Here is a 26,025-nt window from a genome sequence, read left to right as displayed (position 1 = left end):
GGAATTGTATTTGCCTTACTCGACTGCCACTGAGTTCCTACTTACTGACAGTTTACTACTGCGTAAGTAGTATGACTGTACTTATGGTCTGCCACTGGTGCTTACGATAAACACGTTGAGTTTGTCTTTATGGTGGCCGAGAACTTTAGTAAATTGGACGATTCGGTCATAATGAAAGTTTGCCGAGAAATAAAATAAATGAAGGAAAATTGGGTATTGGAGAGACTCTCGTGGGAATTTCGGAATTATGGAAAGAAGAAAAAAAAACAGAAAAGATATAAAAAAGACAAAGTTAATGGAAAAGAAGATAACGAGTGAGTTCAATTTATCTCGGTTTACTTTAATTTTTCTTAATTTTTCGTGTATTAATGATAAATTAGTACGAAATTGTCCACGTACTAAAAATGTGCTAAGAACCAAAAGAGATAGAAGAGAGGGAGGAAGTGAATGCGATAAGGGTAGCAGCGTGAGATTGGTGGGTCAGAATCAAGGGTAGTGGTCGGGATGGAGGTTCGAGGTAGGGATACGAGATATGGAGGGGGATGTATTGATTGCGTGCGGTTAGTGCAACGAGAAGAGATCCAGCAAAACAGAGAAAGGACAAATCGAGAAATGAGATGTAGATGTGAGGAAAGAAGATATTGTGAGAAAGATAGCATGGCAAGAAAAAGAAAAAGTCTTGTAATCGATATGATCAGCACAAGTGAGAGAAAACAGACAACAGAGTTTATTATCGATAGCAAAATATTATTGAAAAAAAAGACCAATGAAGAAAGCATAGAAAAAAAGGAGAGAGTGAAATGAATGAGAATGGTGTATGTGTGAACGAAGAGAAAGACGAGAGAAGATATCGATAAAGAAAAATAAATAAACCAGATTAGAGAGTGTGAATAATAGAAAAAATATTTTAGAAGAAATAGTGAAAAAATAAAGTCGCTGCATAATTAGAAGAATAAAATTATTTGTGCGGGAATAGCGAGAATTATGGTAGAAGTGACTTTTACCATGGAAAACCAGGTGGAGAAGAAAAATTAAACATTGGCTATGTAATCTCATTTTTTGCTATGTGAAATAATTCAGTTTTTTATATATATATTTTTTATTCTAATTTTTCCTTTTCACTCTATACTTCTTTTGATGGTTTTAGGTTATGTTCAAATAAACAAAAATGTGCAAGTAAAATAAAAATTTATTGGTGTAGAAAAATAAAGCTATATATGGTTAATTAAAATATACATAGACGATAGAAATTGTTATGAGAGCAATGGAGCAACTGTAGTATAAAGTATTAGAGCAGTGACAGTGGAAGATCCTGAGTTTAAATCTTACGGTCAGCTCCGTTAGTTTTTTTTTCTACTTATTTCCTACTTTAGTATGTTGAGATATTTAATATATCAATTATATAATTAAAACCTTTTAGTAAAAATGAAAAGACCGACATTGAGTGATTTTACAAAAATTTTGAGATTACAAGGGGAGGGGAGGGAATAGAAAACAAGAGGGTGGAAGGGAAGATCAATGTTGTTACGCTGCAACTGCCACATGCGACTATTATTTTCTTTCACTCTGGGAGTTGTGTGTGGAAAGAAACTTTCACGAGGCTTTCGTCTATGCGAAATGGTACGTTAGTCGATGTATGTAGGTCGCTTCGTTGCTCGCTAGCTGGTATGAGTCACGGAAGGAGATGCGCCAGATCGTGAAGTTGGACGGTGCAACTCGACGAACGTCAGTAAATCAGCATTTATTAAATTTTCAGTGCGCTAGGAGATGAAATGACGAATTTTGATTTGATGCTAGGTAGTACATTTTAATAATCCTATGTTAACATATAATAGTTGATATAAATCTACATCGAAATGTCAGAAGCTAACTTCTGATTTATGGAAAATTTGTGTTTTTGTTTAAGATCTAATTTGAAGCAACATGAGCAACGCACGTTCTATTTTTAATTGTATTCGTCGAATATTTCTCTTAAGATCCATACTTTAATCTTACTGGTCGTATCACTCGCATATCAATAATTAAACTTGCACGTTACAAGATTGCCACAATTTATCGGTACAGTTGTAATATTAGCATATCAGATTTGGCTAAAGTTTATTAAATCGAGCCGATAAATTGGTACTAATCGTTGGACATTTATCAAGTCGCAATAAAACGGCGAACAATATTGTCAAATTTTATGCAATTACTTTTCTTTCCCAGTGTTATTGTACACCAATTTTGCAATGTCACTAGTGAATCTTGAATTGATCACCTATGATCTACATTTTTATAAAAAGAAAAAAATTCCAACGGAGATAATGTGCGACACGTGTTCAATTTTTTTTGTCGTATTCTCGTTTATGATCGTTGGAAGGGTAGACACAAAAATTCACAGTATTATTGCCGTTATCGGTCGTTGTCAACGATAACGACGACAGTGAGAACGAGCGTTATCGCTCGGTATCGTATCTACCAGTACGAGGACCCTGTTTGCCCTCGATTTGTCATCCCTTCCTGCCCTCTTTCTTCATTGCCTTCTTCACCCACGCAAGTCACCCACTTTTTTTCGCAGCGTGTTAACCTTCTCTCATCCTCTGCGACGAGCGGTCTGCCTTATCCGCAGAGGGGGGAGAAGAGTAGAAACCTAGAGGTGCGGGGTAGGTTGCAAACACACTGGAGTGAGATGGGGTGTACCTCGTTGCCCAGTTTGATTACGCAACTACCATTGATCTCCTCGGCCTGATAGTTCGAATTTTGGTCTTTCTTTTTTAAGGTAAAATTGTGTTGGACAGATCATTAGATGCGCCGAAACATGTTGTCTATTCGAGTGAAAATGATTTGCGAAAATAATTTTGCAAATTTTGGTTAAATTTCAAACGTTAGAACATATGGATTTGCTTATTTAACTTTTTATTTGGTATGATCTCTATACGTCCAACGCGATGATAAGATTGAAGATAAGCGTATTGTAGCAATTGCGCTCTTTTCGATTTATTTTGGTAGCAATTTAGGAAATAAAATAGCTTGACATAAATAGGAAAGAGATTTTTATCTCTCTGATAAAATGGTCTGTATTTTAGTATAAAAGGATTTCTTGATAAAAAAAAAGAAGTACGTTAGCGTACTGCTACAATATATACTGTAAATATACTGCCGAGTGATGTAATACATTAGTTAAATTCTTGCATAACAACATGCTACGATACATGCATTAAACAATTGGTAATTATCTTAAAAAATCTTGTTATTTAATTCCAACTTAACAATAATAAGTGGTAATAAGGGAGATCGAGTCATAAATAATGCATATTTTGTAACATGTATTTTCAATTAACGGTAATCGAGAAAATAAAGGAGAATACAATAGTACCTCGGAAAATATAAAATCGCAGGAGTGAAGAATAATTAGAGGATAACTGGAAGAAAATATATAGCGCAAAATAAAAGGTCTAAGTTGAAGGCACGTTAAAAAAAAACTGAAGGCACGTAGAAAAGAAATAGATTGACGATACACGGATACACCTAAATGAAAGCTCGTAGGCATGAAAATACGCGCTCGTGGTTGCACGCTAGACTGATCAGGACAAACGAGACAGCAGTGAAGACACAGTTCTGTGCCAGAGCAGTGTAGTGCGGCGTGGCATGGCGTAGCGTGATGTGACAAGGCATGGTCGAACACGGGGATGTGCAATTCTGGGTAGGGTGAGTGGAAGGGTTTGCACGAGAGAGGTAGCCGCTTTCCGAACGTGGGGTGGTGGTGAAAGGAAGAGGACATCCTCGCGCAGGGGGACGCGCGCAGCTTTCTGGCCGCTCCAGTGAGCGAAGCGCGCGCGAGACGAGGAAGAAGGCACGGCGGAAGCGAGTTGCTTCTGTCTTCGATTCGCGATACTCCCCTATGCGTCGTCGTGCTCCCACCACCGGCGACCTCCACCACCTCGCTCACGGCGAGGAGAAAGAGGAGAGAGAGAGAGAGAGAGAGAGAGAGAAAGAAAGAGAGGAAGGAGACGAGAGAGGAACGATCGTCGGAGCAAGAGAAGTGAGGAACGAGAGGAAAGGTAGCTCGGCGCGATGTGCTCGTCTTCAGACGAGTTCTCGTCGGCGTAGCGCGAAGGTGGAGCTGAGAGAACGTTCGCTACTGCTGCTGGCCTCCCCTCGGTCGCTCCTCGTGGCTCCTCGGCCACGGTAGGTGTACGACGGCGAGGGATACGAGCACGAACGCCGTACAACGTGTGAGCGAGAGAGGGAAGCGGAGTGGAGCGGAGTCGCGAGAGAGAGAGTGGCCCGAGCCACGGGAGGGCGGACGGACGGAGGAACGGGCGGACGAACGGTGGTGCCAGCGCGCACGAGTGCCAGTTCTCGCGGAGAAGTGCGTGCGCGAACGAAGCCGCGGCCAACTCTCTCGCGGTTGGCGGTTCGTGCTGCTGAGAGTGCAGTCGCTCGAGATTACGAGGTGTGCGCTAAAGTGTGAGGCTCCGGAAAGGCGTTGTCGTCGTCGTCCTTCTCCTCGTCGTCCTCGTCGTTCTCGTCGTCCTCGTCGTCCTCGTCGCCGTCGTCGTCGTCGTCGTCGTCGTCGTCGTCGCCGCCGCCGCCGCGAGAGAAGACCTTCTCTCCACCTGACGATGATCAATCCGAGGCGGGTTGGACGGATGATCCGTCGCCCGTTTCACTCGATCTCGCGCGGATGGTCGTCTCCGTCGTGGAACGTCAGTAATCGACAATGATCGGCGAAATGTGCGAGGACATCAGCATCAGTTGATCCTGGGCAGCCGCCGTTTTACCTCCTCTCGCGCCCCGCTACACTCGTTCTCCCTGCACATCGGAGTCTTCCCTCGCGCGGAACAGGGCGCGAAACGCGTTAAGGGTGGGAAAAATTCGGAGGCGAATTGAAAAAGAACGAAGAAGAAAGAGACAAAGGAATAGCGAGCAATCGGTAGCAGGGGAAGGAGGAAGACGGAAAAGAAGAAGGAAGGCTCGTGACGATAAGAGGAAACGGGAGAAAAGGGTCGAAGAGCCAGGAGGTGAACAGGCAGAGTCAGCAGCAGGAGCAGCAGCCATTTTGGTCGTGCGTTCGGCGCTGCCGCCGCTAACTACCTGATCACAAGTGATCATTGGTGATCTCGATAATTTGGCGATTCCGTGTTGGATGATATCTTTGTGGTATGTACAGTGATATCCGTGACAGAGAATTTCACGAAAAAAAGGCTTGTTATGCAATAAGAAGGAGAGAGCGGCTCCAAAACGCGTGTGTGTAGAAGAAGGAGCGAAAGATAGTGTGAGCGAGAACAAAGAAGAGTGGAGAAGGGCGGCGAGGGTGGCGGGGTGGTGGGACCATCGAAGGGTGCGTGTTGTGCGGGGGTGCACCGCTCTCCGGTGGCATGGGGCTCGGGAGGGGGACTCGCCCCCTCTCGTAACCGCCGCGAAGCGCCAAGATTTCCCGCATCGAGTTCATCGAGAAATGGGGGCTGACCCCTGTCCTCAAACCGAGGCAGGACCTACGCCCCCACCGGAATGGTGCGGAGGAACACGGCGACACGAGGTAGGCCGAGCCGAGCGGCCGCATTCACTAGCCAATTCACTCCAAATTCACGCGAGACTCAAATCTTATCGATGATAGATGAAATTCTTATCGATGATAAATGATAGCTCATTTCAATATACATAGCAATCATTATAGTTGGATATATTCCTGTCAATTGGCACGAGCCATGATTTGTCAAAGTCTTTATATGTGTAGATTATTACGGGGTTTGATTTCTTCAATTTACAAACGTGTCGGATTATAATTTCTCAAAATTTAAATCTCGAGAAAAATCACCGTTGCGTAATGATTCAAGCTGACTGATTAGGATAAACTGCGGTGTAACGATAGACAGCGAGTCATTTGAATGTGTAGAGAAAAATAAGTAGATGACGAGAAAAATAGAAAAAACGAAAAATGAAAATATTCTCTTTCCATTTATCGTTAATAGCGGTTGCTTTAGTGCTCTGTGCTAAAATTTAGAAACTGTAGAGTTACAAACTCGTTAAAGTTTGGGGGTTTAAGAGTGTAAAATTGTAATAAACGCCTGCAAACTTGAAATTTAGATTCCATGCATCCTTAGATCCATGAATTTATAAATTTAAAAAGATTTTTGAATTTTGAGATTCTTGGACATATTAGTTGCGACTGTTGATCTGCATGCAAACAGCGAAGTAGTAGATTCTTAAGAAATATAGTGTGCATTAAAGAAGAGCATTAAAATTTCGCGGCACGCTTGACTCACTATAACTCTGTTTTCTCTTTTGTAAACTTTATCTTCTTTTCAGTTTTGTTTCTATAAAAAACATCCCTATTTATATTGCCCTGGTATATTTTGTTTTCGCATTATTATATGTAATTATTGATTTATAAAATTGAAATGCTGTATTATTGTTATTATCGTTTGAGTCAATAATATTTTATAATTCCTTTAATTTTATTATATTGACGTTAACTAGAAATGTAATTAGTATGTCGAAAGCTAAGTTTAATCAATTGAATTTGATAAAGTAATAAATTCTAATTGAGGAAATTTAATTACATATTTATTAATATGTAAATAATAACTTTTATTTTAAGATAGATTTCAGGAGATAGATGTAATAGAATTTTCTTTACTATCAATCATATCATTTATTGTAATAGTGTTATTGTTATCATTACATCTAAGCTCTTGAACATATAATCAATGTTAAAAGTGATATTTTTCTTTAAATAAATCCACAATTTCCTGAAATCAATTATGAATTAAATGAATTATTAACAATTTTGCTACAACCGCTGTATTTACAAATCAATTATCGAAATAACAAATCAACGTAATTTAATCAAAGTCGACGACCACATTGTACTTTTCGTTATGGCTCGACAATATCTTTTTTTGGATTTCATATATTTATAATTTATGAGGAAACTGTGTATTTTAAAGAGGAAGAGAAAAAAGAAACAAGAGCAACATTTTTTTTCGATAATCGCTGCATCTATTTTCGTTTACGGTTTGTGATACGATTTGTACAATTATCTCGCATCTTGCGGCTGATTTATTCTCAACATTTTTCTTTAGAAAAAAAAGCTACGGGGGAAGCGAACAAATGATCAATGAGCTGATCTAATAATAAACTGAACAATCACATGCCCGATAATCGCTCAAGTGTCTTTGTATTTTTTTTCCTTTGCGCGTTTTAATCCATAAATAATTATTTAGGATTTAATTACTTCTTATATACAAATTTATAGTTTTTTTTTTTAAATAAAAAGTGCCATAACATTTTGTGATATTTCAAAATGGTAAAAGCAAAAACGTTACAACAAAATATTTTAAAAATAAATTCTGTGATGGATTCTGATCTAATAATATAAGAGAAACATATAGACTGAACTTATGGCGGAATATTCATTTCAGCGGAAATTTAGCAAGAGAAAACAATATCGAGGAAAAAAAGTAATTGCGAACATGATGCTTAATCATAACACATTACGATTGAACATTTACGTTAATAGAAGCGGAGTGGTTAAAATATCGAGGTGTTAAACTCGCCGCTAAAAATACATTCCCATTTCTGACTAGCAGCTATCTTTAGGACAAGAGCAAAGCATTCCTCTTTTGCTGAGGATTCCTATGGAATGCGTAGCTACGATTCCTTCCACGATTCATTGCTGTGATAATGAATTCTTTCGAGTTGTTAAGAGGGCGCGTTTAGGGACAGATGTCTTTCCACACTCTTGCCAAAAAAATCAGTTTCGTTCGAACAAATATAAATACTAAATATATATGAAAGATTTTTATTGAAAGAGAGATTTTCAATGAAAAAAACTTATACATGTGCGTATAATAATGGAGATACGTGTTTAACGAATCGATTTTTTCTGAAAAGATGTATAAAAAGAGATTCATTCTGTACATATCTAAATAAATATCTAAATTATTTGGGGATTCATCTCATGTGTGTACACAACTTTTTTGACGTATTTACATACTCGTATATACGCACGCAAGAGAAATGCACCCTTCATGTGGATCTCCGTCACGTGCGGACTTTACCCTATGCATACGCGTCGCGTACGTTCGCCCTCAAGCGTCGGGCTGACGTTCTTGTTTAAAGTATATCATATGTTTAAATGTGAAAAATACGATATCGCTATAGTTTTTGAAAAACTATATTCAAATCTTATTTTATAAATATATTTAGATTATGGAATTTTAAAAGCATCTCGATGATAGAATCAATTTCGCCGCTATAGATTAAAAACTAAACATTCTGTTTGAACAGATCGTAAAAGTTTTCGTTATTAAATTATCGTGCAGGATATCTGTTGTGAAAATTTAATATCACATTTGACCTAAACGTACAGAATTACAATACAATATTTTTAAATCGCGTATTGCCAAACGAATTTTTCAATTTTCTTTTCTCAGCTGATGTTTGCTTCTTTCGCATCTGTTTATTTTAAATAACTTCGTAAACATAAAAGCTATCGCATCGCTCCGTTAGTGGCCCCTCTATTATTCGTTGGAGTACACAATGCAGTGAAAAAATATGGATGACGTATTAAGAGGCGAAAAGTACGCCGAGGTAGCTCGGGCTTCTTGAGAAAGTTTTGAGTTAACGACGAAGTTGGGGCCATGATGAGAAACGAGCATATAGACCTAACAAAATTCCAATAAGTATATGCATTTTCGATTTCAAATGTATTGTTCTGCTTTGAAAGAGTATGATACAAGTTTTAATATAATATGCTTTTGATGGGGGGGAGGGGGAGGGTGCCTTTTCTTATATTTCTTGATTTGTTTATTATAAATACGTAAATTTTGTAATAATTGTTAATTTATTATTTTGTGATAATAAACGTCTGGCTATAGTTTTTTTCGATTTCCCTATCAAGAAACAATATTTTTTAAAATGTTTTTTAAATATTTAGAAAACGTTATAATGAAGAATAAATATTTAAAAAAACATTTAAAAAACATTGCCTGCTGATAGGGTTACTTTTAATCTTTGTATACAAAGTAACGTGTAACTGTTTTGTATAAAAATAACATATGTAACTATTTTGTAACGTGTAACTATTTTGTATAAAATAAAATATGTGTACAGATTTATTTAAAAAATTTTGTTGTCCGACAAATTTTAGATTTTGATAAGACAAAAAGTTACGTTTCCACGAAGAAAAAGTTAGTAAAAAAAGTTTGACGAGTATATCAAGATGATATTGAAAATTGGATATATTAAGAATTCTACCCTATTTTAACGATCAGATTACGCAACTGTTTTCTCATATAGATTTGTGCGCAGTCAGCTTTTTTGTCTTTCTCGTCGTCGATCTCCTTTCTTAATATGGGTCAATCTGATTATGCTGAAACATGAATGGTTGCATAAAAATACGAAGAGCGATGCTTCATGTAGACGAAGTGTTTGAGATAAAGAGGAGCATAAGAGCTCAATAAATATTCAAGATTTTCTATTTCGTCATTCTTTTGAGGTAAAAAGAAAATTGTGAACACGAGGTAATAATTATATTGCACTTAATATAGATTTGATAATTGTATTAAGTTTAAAAAAATAGATTTAGTTTTGAAAGATAAAAAGTAGTATTTTATTAGATGATACATGCAAATTATTATTTCTACGTTACAATTTAATAGTTGCAGGTAGAGACATCTGCTTTCTTCAAAATGTTTTGTTTTTACCGGAAATGTCACTAGAAAATATAAATACGAATAAGTTTCACGAAAAATTTTCATAAATTCAGAGCTACATCATATTTTTATTAATTGCATATTCAAGTATATATAATTGCTAATTTGCACGATAATCGTTGATCGTAAAAATCAATAGTTCTTTTTCCATTTATCAATTTACGTTATTTTCTTCCATCTCCTCGCTTTCCTCCTTTCCAGCTCATTATTTTTTGAGATACACTAAGATAGCGTTAAATAAATGGAATGAGTTGAAGATAATTAGTAGATCAGATTTATGACACTAATTAGGAAACAACACTTTATACTTTTTTTTTTCTCATAGGAACGAACCATTCTTTTTTTTATCGCGACATCAGTAAACACAGAGGGATGTACTTAAATTGGAAAGAAGTTAATGAAACGGTGAAATTGGAAAACATTTAAACAATATGAATAAATTCCATGAAAAAATTTAACAAAACATATAAAATGAATGAGTAAATCCAAGAAAATTGTTACATATATAACTTAATACTTATTATTTAATATCTGAAGTTGATTTTAAAATTTATAGAAAGATTTCTTTCGTTAAGTACCTTGTACATGTGGGCATTTTACACCAACTTGACATTTATCGTAATTATTGTGGGCGGAATAATTTATGCGTATAATAGCCTAAGCATCATGTTTAATTGTCGAAATGTCAAAACATATTAATAATAATAATTAGTGCAACCTACATTAATAGAGACATATGGGGGAGTCAATGTTCTCAAATCATACTGCTTCAGTTTCTTGGGATTGTAGATGATTGCATTTAATGTCGCACACAAACAGCAATGTGCTCTTATTATAAGCTTCGCAAGTGCCGCTGTAATGCTGCGCTTCTTACAGAAACGTGACATTTTTTTGTTATTTAACTCTTAGCAGATAGATGATCACGAATAATTATGTTATGCCATTTCTCACGAATATTTAGTATCATTAAAGCGAGTATTGTGAGTTCTTTTTTTCACAGATTTTCTAAAATTTCACATAAATTATTGAAATTTCGCGAGCACATCGAGAGTTTATTTGTCGCACGTGAAATTCTTCTCCATGGCGGCACGTGCTATCGGTAGTTACCGCGTAGGATCGCGTAGTAGCTATTTCCGCTACTACGTTACGCTATTTCTATCGTCGCGCTCCGGGGGTACATGGACTTCAAAATTGATGTTTGTCCTCGTCGCATCGGCTTTCCATTGACGTCCCAAAATAAATCGCCAATCGACGTAACCCCCGCCAGATATATCGACTGGATGCATCCTCGCTTCTAAATCGGGCAACTCGTAAAGTAACGCCAACTAGCCGTGGGCGACTTTTACATCTTATACAAGTGGACTATCCAGCGAGCAATCGCTAAAAATGCTAAGCTCAAATATTTCAGTAGCTTCAACTGGATCAAGTTCTCCCGTTCTTCATGACGCGGCTATATGTTGCAAAGATTAGGCAAGAAAGTACAGCAGTTGCACAGCTTTATCATTTCACAGCTTAATTTTTTGTCTTCTTGATTTTCCTTGTAAAGATAAAATTTGATAGAAGGCTGATATTTGTTCATTCAATGTTCATTCAATGAATTTTTCTTTCTTATCAGACAGGTACATATAATATTTCCAATATTACTGCGAGCTTTACATTTGTTAAGGCTTTTTAAGGTAAATTATAAATTACGTTTGATATTAACGACGATTAAAAATTCTTTTAACGATAATTTCAGTAATGATTTTCCGTTACGAAATCGCTATATGAGAGAATATTTAGTCAGATGAATGGAGTTTAATGGGATAAAAGTTTCTTTACGAGAATGTTCGATCGAGGTGACTTTCGGACTTTTCGGAGAGACGATCATTTTTTGCATTTATCTACAGATGCTACCCAAGTATTCACGCGTAATTAACTGTCTGATTACATGTCATCACGTAGTAATTATTATAGATTCACTATATTGTATAGTGTACAATTGAAAAGAAATTTTAATTTGTTTATGTATGTATATAAAAGTTGAAAGTATGAGCAGAGGCCAACTCAAGTGAGTGTGTTATTTTGCTTCTTGTGCACACTGTTAGTCTCAAAGTCATTTGATATTTTCGATGACACTCAATTTCACTGTTTCGATCGGCCGAGAGTTAATTATGTGCTTGGCAAGCTACCTCGGTAATTCCCAATTGTCGTTCCGACATTCAGCCAAATCGTGTACTTCCGATCTGTTTGATTATCGTCAGAGAACGACGCGCACTCATCGATTGCTTGACACACTTTCGATACTAGTGTACGCGCCAATTCTAGTAGAGATTGCTAATAAGTAGGCACATTAAACATGTAGAAGATGTATTGTAGATTATAGATATGCATCGTGTGTTTCTATTTTTATTTCATCACTCGAACATTAAGTCTAGCAACTCGATAGAGACGTACGCCATGCGTTCATCTGATATCTGTCTATTAATAAGACAGCCCGCGGACCACTTTCTGGTAAACTGAAAGTGTACTTGCCTAAGTGTAGTGTAGATGAATTATTTAGTATATACGATAAAACGATGTTGAAAATCCACAGAAATTTCATAATAATATTTCCACAGTTTTTAATCTAATCTACAATACTTGCAACTTTCAGTCTCTGTATATAATCTACAATCTCTAGTATCAAAGAATATTTTACTCTGATAAATTTCTGTGCCACATTAGCGATGGTTTGGGAATGGATCTGTATGCGCTATACAAATTTTATATATTAGACTGTTTTACTAGATTAACATATGAATTTCTTTCTAAGCTAGCGTAATGTAGTAATCTTTATGAGAGAATCTTCCTGTGATCTATTAAGTTATATGTCATGTATATGTCAGGTATACTGAAATAACGGCGCGAGTATAACTTCTCGAACGTGCTGTCAGAGAGTTATTAACGACGTTATGACTATGATTATTATAGATCGCTGCCGAAACTCAGCAGCCAGGACGAGGATGGGACGAACCCCCACACCCAATACACAGGCGTCACACACTTCGAACCCATACCGCACGATCATGACTTCTGCGAAAGGGTCGTCATCAACGTGAGTGACAATTTTAGCATTTAATCCTTTTTATCTTGCACATCGCCACCTTTTGATACCTCCAGAGTGATAAAACCGTCATGAAATGACATATCACACGCAGCTTGCGTTTCAGCGTTTTGACAAAATACCTCCTTACGTTATAATATTTTTGTTTTGTGTCGGGTTAAAGAATTCTTAAGAGACACGTTAAAAACTTTTGGCTCTTTATATATACCCCTGGCGCCGCTGATCCTCGGAATGAAAAATGCTCGACTCCAAATGCCAAAAAAGTTTCGTCTTTACGGAGCCTTGGCAGTATGGATCTTTAATCTCGCGAATTCTTGGTGCCATAAATCTTAGTTTCGACGGTTCCCAAGGCAAAGGCAGTAAAATATATTACGGATCTCTCATATGTAAATATAATTCCATTTTAATGTCGTTCTTTACCCAGATAGCACACAATATTTACGATAAATATTAATAAATATATATCATAAATATTTTTTATAAATATTATAGAAATATTTTATACATATCTTATATATATGACGGAAAAAGATTAAAAAAACTTTATCAAAAATATTGTTAAAATATTTTCTAAAATATTCGTCGCGACTTGGATGGGTGACCGCTTTGGAATTTCCGAAAAAAATTCCTAAGAATGGAATTTTTTTGCGAAAATTGTTTTTTAAAATATAGAAATATTGTTTTACTCATTGGAATTATGTGGTATAATATAACATTTATGCGGATATTTTAAACATTTTCAAATAATTATCATAAATCATAAATATTTTTAAAACATTTATGATAAATATTTATGATCAGTCCAATCTACGGCCATAAAACATTTATTAAATGTTTTGATAAATGTTTATAAAATATTAAAATAAATATTATAAATATTTAGTAAATATTTTATAAATATTTTGTGCTATCTGGGTAATTTGTTTTCGCATCGTTTCTGTGACAAGTTCCTTTTATCACTATGGTCGGAGTTACTGGGTACCTTTATCACGTGTGGGTAATTCCAGTCCGGTTTGGCATTCACACGCTTTTCTTTTCTTTTTTTTTTCTTTTTTTTTTGACGGAGTGAGATTATCTCAAGACATGAAGTGACCTACAGACTGCGTTTTGGCGGCCATCCAAGTTCGTCTTAGAATCGGAGGCGATATAGCACCAAGGTTATATTGTGTGAACGAAATTATCTGTCCTCGCGGATGACACGACTGCATTGCGCCAATTACAGCAATCGATTTCATCGATGCATTTTACTTATTGTTAATCTTTTCTCTTTTTGTCTTACGATGGGCTCGTTAAACCCGACAGAGGTCAAAGCACGCTACATGACACGTGGGTGAAGTGTGTGGGTGTAAGAATCAGCGTGCAACGTGCGCTTTTATAACATGTACTTTCCTTTCTAAATTAAAAGCAAAATATTACAAGTGTTGAAGTACAATTGAACATTACCTAAATAATTTTTTTTTTTTTTCATAGTGATAAAAGTGCTTTTGATCTCTTTTTGAAAGCACGTTGTTCCTTTATGACGAATGGGCCATGCAATGGTTTCTTTCCTCGTTGATCCTTGAGCGTAGTTTTATTCACGAAATACAGGTTCGTACAGAACGGAAATATATTTCGTTGTTGGATTTACATTTTGCTGCCTTTACTTTTTTTTATATTTTCTTTTGTTTCTATTTTCTTGTTTCCATTTAACTGAGAATATTTTTCACTAAGAATATGAATTTTGTTTTTCTCGAACGTGTTTCGGTTCACCAAGAGTGAGTGACTTGATTTGCTGTTGACAAAATTAGAAATTGCTGAAATTTTCGTATATTCTTCTCATTAAATAACTAATTGAAAATCACTACATTTTTACCTAAAATATGAAAAGAAATTATAATAATTCTGTTGTTTGTCTTCAAATTATACTAAAACGATTATAGTTTATTCGAACGTGATTCTAGATTCTTTTATTCTTTAACTTATTCATTGTTTAGACATTTATTTTTGGTTTTGCAATTTCTTAATATAGGATTATTGATTCAACCTATTGATTCAACCCCAAGATTAAATATATCCTTTTAGATTACAAATTTCATCACCGTATAATGATGTAGATTCTATTTAGCTTAAATTATACGTAGCAAATATTTAGTTTTATGGTTTTAGTTAACGTTACAATCTTGTTACATAAATTTTATAAGAATTTATAATAAATATCTCAAGATACGGTTAATTCTTGATTTGTTTATACATGCACTGACAAAAGGTACCTTGAATATTGGCACTGATATACAAATGTAGATAAAGTAAACAGACAAAAATTAATATCAAATTAACAATTTATTGTTTCGTTTATAAGCAAGAATATAAAATTTTCTTGGAAGAATTTATAATCTTGAACAGACGTAATTTGCTTACATGAAGAAAAAGAATTTCTTTATGTAAGCAAATTATGTCTAAAATTATAAATTCTTCCAAGAAGATTTTATATTTTTTCTTATATACGAAACAATGAATTGTTGATTTAATAGGAATTTTTTTCTGTGTATGTGTGTGTGTGTATATATATAAATTTAAAAATTTTTTAAAACTGCCCTTAAAATTATGAAACTCTTCAACATAAGTTAACAATGTTAGGTAGATAGTCCACTCGCGATCAATGTGACAATCCTCGATAATACGTTAGTCCCTTTGTGAAACGAGCAACCACCGACAATCACCCCCGTTCCAATTAACCGCTTGAACGGTGCGCCCCGCCCAGCGTGGCGCCACCGTACCAATAATCGATTATTGCAATCGACAGGTGAGCGGGCTACGGTTTGAAACACAGCTGCGTACGCTGAACCAATTTCCGGACACGCTGCTCGGCGATCCGACACGGCGACTCCGATACTTCGATCCATTGCGCAACGAATACTTCTTCGATCGAAATCGACCTTCCTTCGATGCCATACTCTACTACTATCAGAGCGGCGGCCGCCTACGCCGCCCGGTCAACGTCCCGCTCGATGTCTTCTCCGAAGAAATCAAGTTCTACGAGCTGGGCGAGATGGCTACCAACAAGTTCAGGTACGAACGCTGTTTAGTTCTCATTGTCAGCGATTCCGCGTAATCTAGTTATTGCAATCAAAATTGCTGTAAATGTTCAGATTTCTTAATTTTGTTATACATACAGGGTGTTCATTAATGGTTGTACATACCTTTTACCATAAGAGGTGACTTACAATTTCACTCCATATAAATTACATGAAGTGCAGTCGGTAAGTCATGGTTAAGGCGCGCTCTTATGGTAAAAGGTGTATACAACCATTAATGAACATCCTGTATATTAAGAGGATACTAAGGTAACAGAAGAACTTTCTCGACGTCGGTTCTACAGATCACTGCAGATTATTTTTCAAGCGAGATCACGCTCTTTGTCCATCGCACAGATCTGTCTTTGTTTTTTGATTATTTCGCCATCTGCGAAAAGTCTTATCAACTACTGTTGATCATATTGCTCTGTTTATGACAGTTCAGCTTCGCTGACCGAAATATGCATGTGGTAAAAGCATATTAGGTATCTTTTTTGTTAGGTGTTTAATCGTAATTTCACGCGGTCCGTGTTATTCGTGCATGTTTTCTGAAGTGCGCTCTATTATCATTTTGTACGTACGAGCTACATAACTTTTGTATTAAGATAAAGTTAACCTTAGGTGACGGCTATACAAGTGAATTTTTAATGATTTATAAATTTTTGTCCAATTTTCTTGTAAAATTGACTTTAGCACATTTTCTTTTTACGCGTATTTTCATTCTAAAAAAAATTATTGTAATTTTGTAACGCCAATTTGAAAATATCTAGTGCACTGTAAATGTCGGTAATTCGCGGTACTTTAGCATTTTTTTAACCCGTTGAGGTTACTAGGGCTCTAAAAAATCCCACGCTAACTTCAAGAGTACACAGATCATTCAAAACCGAATAACCTTCTATGAAACTAATTTTTATCTGAAACTATATATATTATCTGAAACTTGAGAATACACCTATAAATTTTTGTTGAATTATCTCAAAAATTAAAAATTGTATGAATATTTTTGTAAAAAAAGTTAAATTTTTCAGTTTTTTTATTTGAATTTTTTATGTTAAATTTTAATAAAAAAAAAGAATTGGATGATAAAGAACCAGATCTCAAGGTACGTCCAATAAAATTTTTGCGATAAAATATCAAAAAGCTGGCAAATGGCGACTGATTTTGTGCAGGGGGGGTCAGTGGATCCCATATGACCGCTATATTATTATTTGGAAGTATGACCTCAACGGGCTAAATCCTTGAATTCACAGACATCTTTGTTTTTTTAATGTCGCATATTTTTATACCTGCAGTTTTTCTGAAAGGCATTATAGCCAATCGGTCTTTTACTTAAATAAATAAAATTTCTTGTTTTTTTTTATTTTTTTTTAAATAAACAGGGAGGACGAGGGCTTCATTAAGGAGGAGGAGAAGCCGCTGCCGTCGCACGAGTTTCAAAGGAAAGTCTGGCTCCTGTTCGAATATCCGGAAAGCTCGCAGGGTGCCCGGGTGGTCGCTATAATCTCCGTGTTCGTGATTCTCCTGTCGATCGTGATCTTCTGCCTGGAGACGCTACCCGAGTTCAAGCACTACAAGGTCTTCAACACGACGACAAATGGCACGAAAATCGAGGAGGACGAAGTGCCGGACATCACGGACCCGTTCTTCCTAATAGAGACTATCTGTATCATCTGGTTCACGTTCGAATTAACAGTGCGCTTCCTCGCCTGCCCAAATAAATTCAACTTCTTCCGTGACGTAATGAACATCATCGATATCATCGCGATCATTCCATATTTCATCACCCTCGCCACGGTAGTGGCCGAGGAGGAGGACACGCTGAATTTACCCAAGGCGCCGGTAAGCCCGCAAGACAAAAGTACGAACCAGGCGATGTCCTTGGCGATACTCAGGGTGATCAGGCTGGTCCGAGTGTTCCGGATATTCAAATTATCCAGGCACAGTAAAGGCCTCCAGATCCTCGGGCGGACCCTCAAGGCCTCCATGAGGGAACTCGGGTTGCTCATCTTTTTCCTTTTCATTGGTGAGTTTTATAACGTTCTTCGAATGATTAGAGATAAGAATAAATCAAGAATTCAAGTTTTATTGATTTTATATAAATTGAGCTTACAAAAGCTAGATATATTAATTATATTATAAATATCTATTTTTGGATTTGTCATTTATAGATATATTAAATCGATTTACACGAATAGTCTTCTAATTTATATTAATTATATTCTAATTCATTCAACTCGTGTCAATTAAAAAATTTCATTGTACACTGGGAGAAAAAATTTGTTAAAAGACTAAAATATTTAATCCGATACGGTCAACTAAACATTGAGTTGATTGAACAGTTATTTAGTTGCACAAAAAGGATATAGGTCATTCATGTCAACTACACAAAACTTTTTAATCAAAACTTAATTAAACCAACTCGATATTTAGTTGCATGTATTGGACTAAATATTTTAGTTTTTTTAACACATTTTTTCTCAGCGTACAAAATATTAATATAATAATACTTAAATTGGATTGTTTTTTTTATAAAACTTATAATTAATTTAAAGAAAAATATAAATTAAGCGTAAAAGTAGCGAAAGAGGAACAGAAGAAGAGGGAGAAGAAAAAAGGAAAGAAAAATATATGGGAAAAAAATAAAACTGTATTTTATGAAAATCAGGAAGTGATCAAGTTTTTGTCTTCCTGTCTCCGGCTTTTAATTCTCAATAATTGTTTCTGTAGAAATATTTGTGGTCGTTAAAAAGAACGGCTAAATAAGATTTATGACGTTATTCCTCGGGTACAAGCCCAAACTTTAAAACATCTTAGTAGAATTTTCATCTGTGATACTATAATATTTTAATTTTCAGTTCTTTTGTTAATTAATTTATAATTGATTAATTGTGTCAATTTGTATAAAACTGTCATTCAAAATCCGTAAATTGATTCATAATAAATAATAGTTGAAAAATATTACACAGTAGAGTAATATTTTTGGATATTCTGATGAAATAAAACTACTTTTTCTTAATTTTCTAAATTTTATCTAACAGATATTTTATTCAACAACTTTCAACTCGTAATGGTCACAATTCCAAATAATAACATAACGGTCACATGGAGTCCACTGGACTCCCCTGCACAAGATCAGTCGCCATTTGCCAGCTTTTTGATATTTCGTTGCAAAAATTTTACTGGACATACATTGAGGTCTGTTTTTTATCATCCAATAATTTTTTCTTTTTTAATTAGAATTTAACATAATGAAAAAATTCAAATAAAAAACTGCAAAATTTGACTTTTTTTCAAAAATATTCATAAAATTTGTAATTTTTTAGATAACTCAACAAAAATTTATGAGTGTATTCTCAAGATAGTATACTTTCAGATAAAAATTAATTTCATAGAAGGTTGTTTGATTTTGAATGGTCTGTGTACCCTTAAAGTTAGCGCGGGGTCCAAAAGACCCCAGGTGACCATTACGGGTTAAGATTACTATTTTACAATTATACAATTCTATCTAGCAGTAAGTGTATTATTAGGTAAATATCATTATATTTAAGAAATAAAATTGTAGCGTACAAGTGAAAATGGTTGGACTCAATTTAAATTAAAAGTTGAATCAGTTCGGAAATTGATTGAAAGGGAATCAGTTGATTCTAGTTTTAGAATGTGGACGTTCCAGGTCCAAGTGTTCCAGGTGTGATCATGAAATCATCCAAATTGGATGAGTCTAGTAGCTGAGCCATGTGCTCACAATGTATACCATGTGGACGATCGAGGTGCGATCAGCCAATTAGCTGGATCATAGATAATAGTGTTTAAGTCTGGGATAAACACATATGACATGGACGATTCCAGGTGCGATCAGGAAGACGAACGGATCGGACGATCTCAGTAGTCGGATCCTCGCGTCCGCGAGACCGATGTTTACGACGTGTGTGGACGATGACGTATACCGTCCTGACTCGTGCCTTCCTCTTGTGTGCGTTTCAGGTGTGGTGCTGTTCTCGTCGGCAGTCTACTTCGCGGAGGCCGGCACGCAGGACAGCTTCTTCAAATCGATACCGGACGCGTTCTGGTGGGCGGTGGTCACAATGACAACCGTGGGCTACGGCGACATGAGGTACAGAGCCACCGGGGGCGTTAAACCCACTGAACCGGTGTTTTCTTCCTTGCATTGCAGGTGTGGTGCTATTCTCGTCGGCGGTATACTTCGCGGAGGCCGGCTCCGAGAATTCGTTCTTCAAGTCCATTCCGGACGCGTTCTGGTGGGCCGTTGTCACGATGACGACCGTGGGCTATGGTGACATGACGTATGATGTACTCACTTTCATTTAAGACTTTAGTTAATGCCCGCAAAACAGTGATGGCCATTTTAGGTCTTCGAAAGAAGGAGAGAGAGAGAAAGAGTGCGTGTACGCGCGTGTATGTGTGTGAGAGGGGTGACTGAGTGAATGAAAGAGAAAGAAAAGGGGAACGGAAGGAAGGGAGAAGAAGACAGCTGAAGGGAAGTGACAAGAAAAAACAAGGAAGAGAATAAATGGACAAGAAAAAGGAAATGAATTGAAGAGGAAAAAAGAAGGGAGAGAAAAAGAGGGAAAAAAAGTAGAGAAACGAGAAAAAGGAAGATAAGAAAGGGAACAAGGTACAGGAAGAAGAAAAAAGAAAGACTAAAGGAGGAATGAGAAAAGATAGGGAGCGGAGAGAGAGAGAGAGAGAGTAAGAGAATAAGAGAGGGAGGAAAAGCGACAACGTGAACGAGCGGGACCGAGGAGAGAGAGGAGGGAGAAAAAGAGAGTACATGAGTGAATAAGAGAGGAGTGAGTGCATGCGTGAATGAGTGAGTGTGTGTAAACAATACATGCAGCTCCTCGACTTCTTTTAGTCATTCAACATTTCTTTGAGATTGCTCCAGCACTGACTAAATGTTTAAATATTTCTAAGAGAGTATATTTTATAGTACGTTTCAATGAGATAATTTGAAATTCCAAATTTTAAATATATTTACAAGTCTAAATATTAAGTACAATAATTATTTAACATGAATAGTATTACGTAATAACTATTGGATTGTATTCTAAAACTAAGATTAGTCGAGACTGTTGGCGCAATCACTTTTTTCTCTTTTTATCTTTGCCTTTCCTTTTGGTCGGCACGCGTTGCTCGAAGCACGCTTTGATTATTCTACGTTGGTCACGTATTTTCCTATTTGTTTGAAATTAGTAATAATGAACACATTTGACGCGGCCAAGATTTTGATGAGTCAGAGTTTTTTTTATGTTACTTATCGAAAAGTAATTTTATCTAAAAGTTTTAATTAAATAGTTTATTAAAATATATGCAAAATTTAAATTTAAGTTTAACCGGAAATCTATACGATTATTTGTAAATTTTATATAACGTATGATGAAGTCATTCATATGAAATTGCGGGATAATAATTAAAGAACTTTTTCACACAAATATCAAGTGTCTTTCCATTAAATTAAAAACCGATTAAAACTGATTAAAACTCTTCTTCATTTCCTTTTGATCTTTTTGACGCACTCATTAATTACAAAACTGATATTTGCACTCTTGAATTCATAATGCCTTTATTTTGATATAATTTTAAATTTTATAAATTTTTTATTATATTTCATAAGCATTATTATTAATAAATTTAATAAAGGTACTTTGTATAAAATTCATCGTATTATTATTGTTATTCAATTATATAATAATTGAAAAAGACTCTAAATATCACGAACAAAAATATGTTATTTATCATTTTTTTAATTATGCAACTTATAAACATGTTTTCATGGCATTTTAATAAACGGATTACATTTCACATTCCATTTTACAATACTTTTGCTTTTGCTTATTTACACTTTTTTATATGTAGAGTGCTATCTGCTATTATCACCTGTTATATTAATGATAAAAAATTTTTTTTTAGAATTGATTTAATAATAGTTTTTGCACAAAATTAAACTTTAGTTAAAAATTAATTAATTTAATCTAATTTCGTACAAAACCTATAATCGATACAGTCAAAACGTTCTATATATACGTATCCCTGAATTCTTAGAGCTATTATGTAGTAGCTTACACGGCAGTTCGCGCGAACGCGTACGAATGTATAAAATTAGTGTAGCTCAGATCACATCAACAACATCAACTTCGACGCTCGTAAAGATTTTGACGATGCCTATTATTTCTCCTGCGCATTATACATCTTGCCATTTGCTCAAACGTGTCTCTTGAAAGTTGTATTATTCGAAAATATCCTCGATATCTATTTGTCTAACGTTAAAATAATGGAATTTATTGTGAACTTTAGGAAATTTTAAGATATCCACTTTATTCGATAAATAAAAAATAGTGTTAAAAGACATGAAAAATATTAAGTATTTAAATGGATTTACAAGAAAAACGAAGCTTTAATCCAACAATTCCGTATTTCCTAATTAAAAATTTTGATATCTTGATATTAATGAATATAAGTAGAATTATTTTTATTAAAATATTGAGCAACCAATTTATCTTTTTTTTTTTCATCCTTTTGATGATTAAGTGAAATCTACTTTTAGCTTTCCTCACTTGAAAAAAAATTCCAACATGTCGCTACTTGGGAGGCCTCTTTGAACAATTGCCTGTCGTAAATCAATAAGTATCCTCAGACACGTCAGAATCGCCCTGATGCGAAAGAAAAAATCATGCAGAGATTCGAAGCCACCATATTATGCTACACTCTTGCGTATCGATCGATGCACACCCGTGAAATGCGAGCGGCCGCGAGGTGTCCAGGCAGCCGTGGCTATTCCACTTCCGATGACCTCCGCGATGCGGTTTGATGAACTCACACTATAAATGACCAATATTGTTTGCAAGACCCTTGCCCTTTGAACATTATTCTCCCACAGAACTGTAATACTGAGTATTAACAATTAATAAATAGTAGACTTCATCTTCATCAAATTGATAGATTTATATCGCGAACTGGTGAGGAAATAAAAGCTTCCTAATCAAGAAAAGAAATAACGAATAATAATGAAATAAAAAAAAACTGCACAAACGTGTAACAACTTTTTAGTACTTGATTTCGTTATTAACGTAGATAAATATCAAGGCATGCAACGACCGACCGATATCTTTCGTTCATTTTATTAATAGTTTAATGATTTTGTTTAATTTTTTAAAATATTGATGACGCAAACAATGGCGTGATTGACTTTGCGCAGAAGCGAATGCTAATTTGCCCACTAAGTGATCGCAGAATAATATCAACCCGCATGGCTCACGCATGATATTACTTATCAACGTGAAAGTTTTTGAAATGGCGAGTATGTCACTTAAGGGGAAATCCCTCGAGCAAAGACAAGTCGTCTGTGATTCTCTAAACAAAATCTGATAGGCGGATTTAAAATCCACGCATCGCTTTTTTTTTTATCTCCGCTGAGATACATTTAAGCAAAATGGAAAATGACTACGTTACCTCGACGTGTCAAAATGATGAAGAGTGTTTTTCCACAGTACATCTCTCTTATGTGTTATTTATATCGACGACCAGAAAAAGATTACTACTCGTCATCGTGCGAACTCCGACCTATCAAATTGATCAATTCATGCATCTGTTATATATAAGCTTACAATTCTTTAAAGAAATCCTTAATAATCCTTGGAATTTTGATTTCATTCAAATTCATTCGCATTTCATCCAATCTCTTTATCGGTTTTGTAATTTGATTCTTTACTACGGCGTGCTTTTGAAATAAGAATTTTCCAAGTTTTCCAATTTTGCCAATTTCATTTACAAAAAAAGACTAATGCATGCGTCCTTAATTGATGATTGCCCAGCATGAGATTCCAAAATTAATTATCATCATTACGATAGTCACAATGATTATTTTAAATGTTACTTTTTTGCTCGATCCCACTTTTCCTCGTGACTGTGCCATTGTCATTTAATACGATCATTATTAGTCATGCATCATGAAGGTCCATAGTACGACAACATCTTGCGGAAATAGTCTCTTTTTTGTAACTAATATAATACCTATTTTAATCATTTAGTGCTGTATAGATGCTGGCGAGATGTTTTGTATATGAACTTGCTATATCAATATTTAAATATCAATGAAAAGTTTAAACATGATTAACTGATGAAAATCACGAGTTTGCCTTTTTGATCTAATCGACCGACCCTCAGAAATTAATCGTGAATTATTCTTTTAACATCTTTATGCGTAGCGCGTATTTTATCGATATGGGAAAATAAATTACAATACAACAAACTTTTCGTTTATATTTAAATAGCGTATCACTAATGTTTCGATTATATTTGACTTATTCGATTTATTCGATAGAAGGCGAGAGCTTTGATTGAGTTTAAATCTCGCTCATAATTTAATTGGCGCCTCCTTCGGTGAATGCCGGTTTAGAAGCAGGAGAAAGCTTGGTCGAATTAAAATATAAAAATTAAAAGATGAAGATAAACATTTTAGCTGTTTTCAAACTAGCTACATACACATATGAGGTATTGATGACGATATAATTGATTAATTAAGTTTTTGTGCGATATTGAGACATTCAGACGATTTCCAAGTACTGAACCGTTTATATTCAGTACTGAAGATGTCATAATTTTTCGTGCCTCTTCGGTGTACAACAAGTAATTAATCTGGCACATTTCGCGAACGTCAGCAAAAGACGAAAGAGAAGATGAACACTTGACTGTTTTGTTCTTCCTAGTAAACTCGAAGCAACGGTCAAGTGCCCGTTTCTTTTCTACTCACGTACGTCATTGGCATATCGAATTGTTCTGGCCTAACTGTAACGAGGTGCAATCAAGTACAACCGAATATAAATTGACCGATCAGAGTTAATGTACAATGAAATAAAATATTTTTAATGGGCTAATATATAACACAATGGTTTTTGCTTTCTTGCAAAAAATTTCTAATACATTACGAAGAAGTCATTTTGGCGAGTCCTTACGTTAGTTATCTAGTCTAGCTTAGGCTGCTCGCTTATAATAACGCATCATGCTATATTTATATACGGTTGAAAACGTATGAAATTAATCGTATGACGTTGGCAGAATGCAAAATTGAAAATGTAAAAAATTGTTAAAACATTTACATATTGAGGGAGATGATTTCTTTCGAAACAGACTTATCGATAAGGTGAAATGTATACAAGTGAAACGTCTGAATATATAAAAGATGCAATTGGTATGCGGTATTTCACGACATTGTCTGCTTCATTTAACATTCCGCCAACGCTCACGGATTGTCATGTAACTATAGGAGCCTCCAGTAACGCATAAGTAACGTCACACTAGACACGGCAGACTCACACAAAGATAGAAACACCACACCTAGCACCAAGCCGAATTTTGCGATCATGATCCCAAGCCACCGCACTGTACGTCTGGTATTTGATACGGTTTTGCTCCTCGTTCTGTTGCAGGCCCGTGGGAGTTTGGGGGAAAATTGTGGGCTCGTTGTGTGCGATCGCCGGTGTTCTGACGATTGCTCTACCCGTTCCCGTAATCGTCTCCAATTTCAACTACTTCTATCATCGTGAGACTGACCAGGAGGAGATGCAGTCGCAGAACTTCAATCACGTGACTAGTTGTCCGTATCTTCCTGGCACCTTAGGTACGTTGTATCATCCTTTCAGGACGTACAAATGCATTTAATGAGTTTCTATTTTACACTAATCAAGAATCATTTAAAATGTCGTTTTTCGACGATGTAAAAGAAAAAAAAATGATCGATGACGAGAAATCGAGATAATTTTGTCATGTAAATTTTATAATTTTGTTCAGTCGCTGTATTAGACGTCTCGGAGAGATGACATAAATAAAACGTATCGAGTCGATTTTAAAGTTTTGTCAGATGTATCCATCGTCACTTTAAGAATTGTCGAGAATAGAATCGATATTCAGAGAGAGAGAGAGAGAGAGAGAGAGAAATAAATGGAAATTTTTATTGGAATATGTGCATATATCTTTCAGGCTTGAAGAAGATCTCGATGTCGGAATCCTCGTCGGATATAATGGAGTTAGAGGAAGGCACCTTATTTACTCATCCGGAGATTACGAAGAAGTCAAATTGCAACCCTCGCCACAATAACAATATCAATCCAGCCTGCATGAGCATCGAGACTGACGTCTGACTACTAGGTACGTATCGTCAGTTGAATAATAT

The 26,025-nt window shown here is 35.6% G+C and overlaps 1 protein-coding gene across 21 annotated transcripts in view; it reads left to right on the top strand.

The window, feature by feature from the left end:
* Window positions 1-26,025, top strand: part of LOC105204888 (potassium voltage-gated channel protein Shaker) — a 114,125-nt gene that overhangs the window by 74,755 nt on the left and 13,345 nt on the right. For 15 of the 21 annotated variants that reach the window (XM_039458923.1, XM_039458922.1, XM_039458925.1 and 12 more), the window contains 6 exons: window positions 12,654-12,777; window positions 15,569-15,834; window positions 17,219-17,862; window positions 20,011-20,140; window positions 25,283-25,473; window positions 25,833-26,000. In XM_039458923.1, coding sequence (XP_039314857.1) covers window positions 12,654-12,777; window positions 15,569-15,834; window positions 17,219-17,862; window positions 20,011-20,140; window positions 25,283-25,473; window positions 25,833-25,993 — 1,516 coding nt within the window. In that variant the 3' untranslated portion in view covers window positions 25,994-26,000. Of the gene's footprint in view, window positions 1-12,653; window positions 12,778-15,568; window positions 15,835-17,218; window positions 17,863-19,820; window positions 23,288-25,282; window positions 25,474-25,832; window positions 26,001-26,025 lie in introns of those variants that run through there. The other 6 variants (XM_039458914.1, XM_039458927.1, XM_039458919.1 and 3 more) reach the window with 5 other exon arrangements.

The sequence above is a fragment of the Solenopsis invicta genome, chromosome 16 (genome assembly GCF_016802725.1).
Source record: "Solenopsis invicta isolate M01_SB chromosome 16, UNIL_Sinv_3.0, whole genome shotgun sequence".
Lineage (NCBI taxonomy): Eukaryota > Metazoa > Arthropoda > Insecta > Hymenoptera > Formicidae > Solenopsis > Solenopsis invicta.
This window is presented reverse-complemented; position numbering and strand designations above follow the sequence as displayed.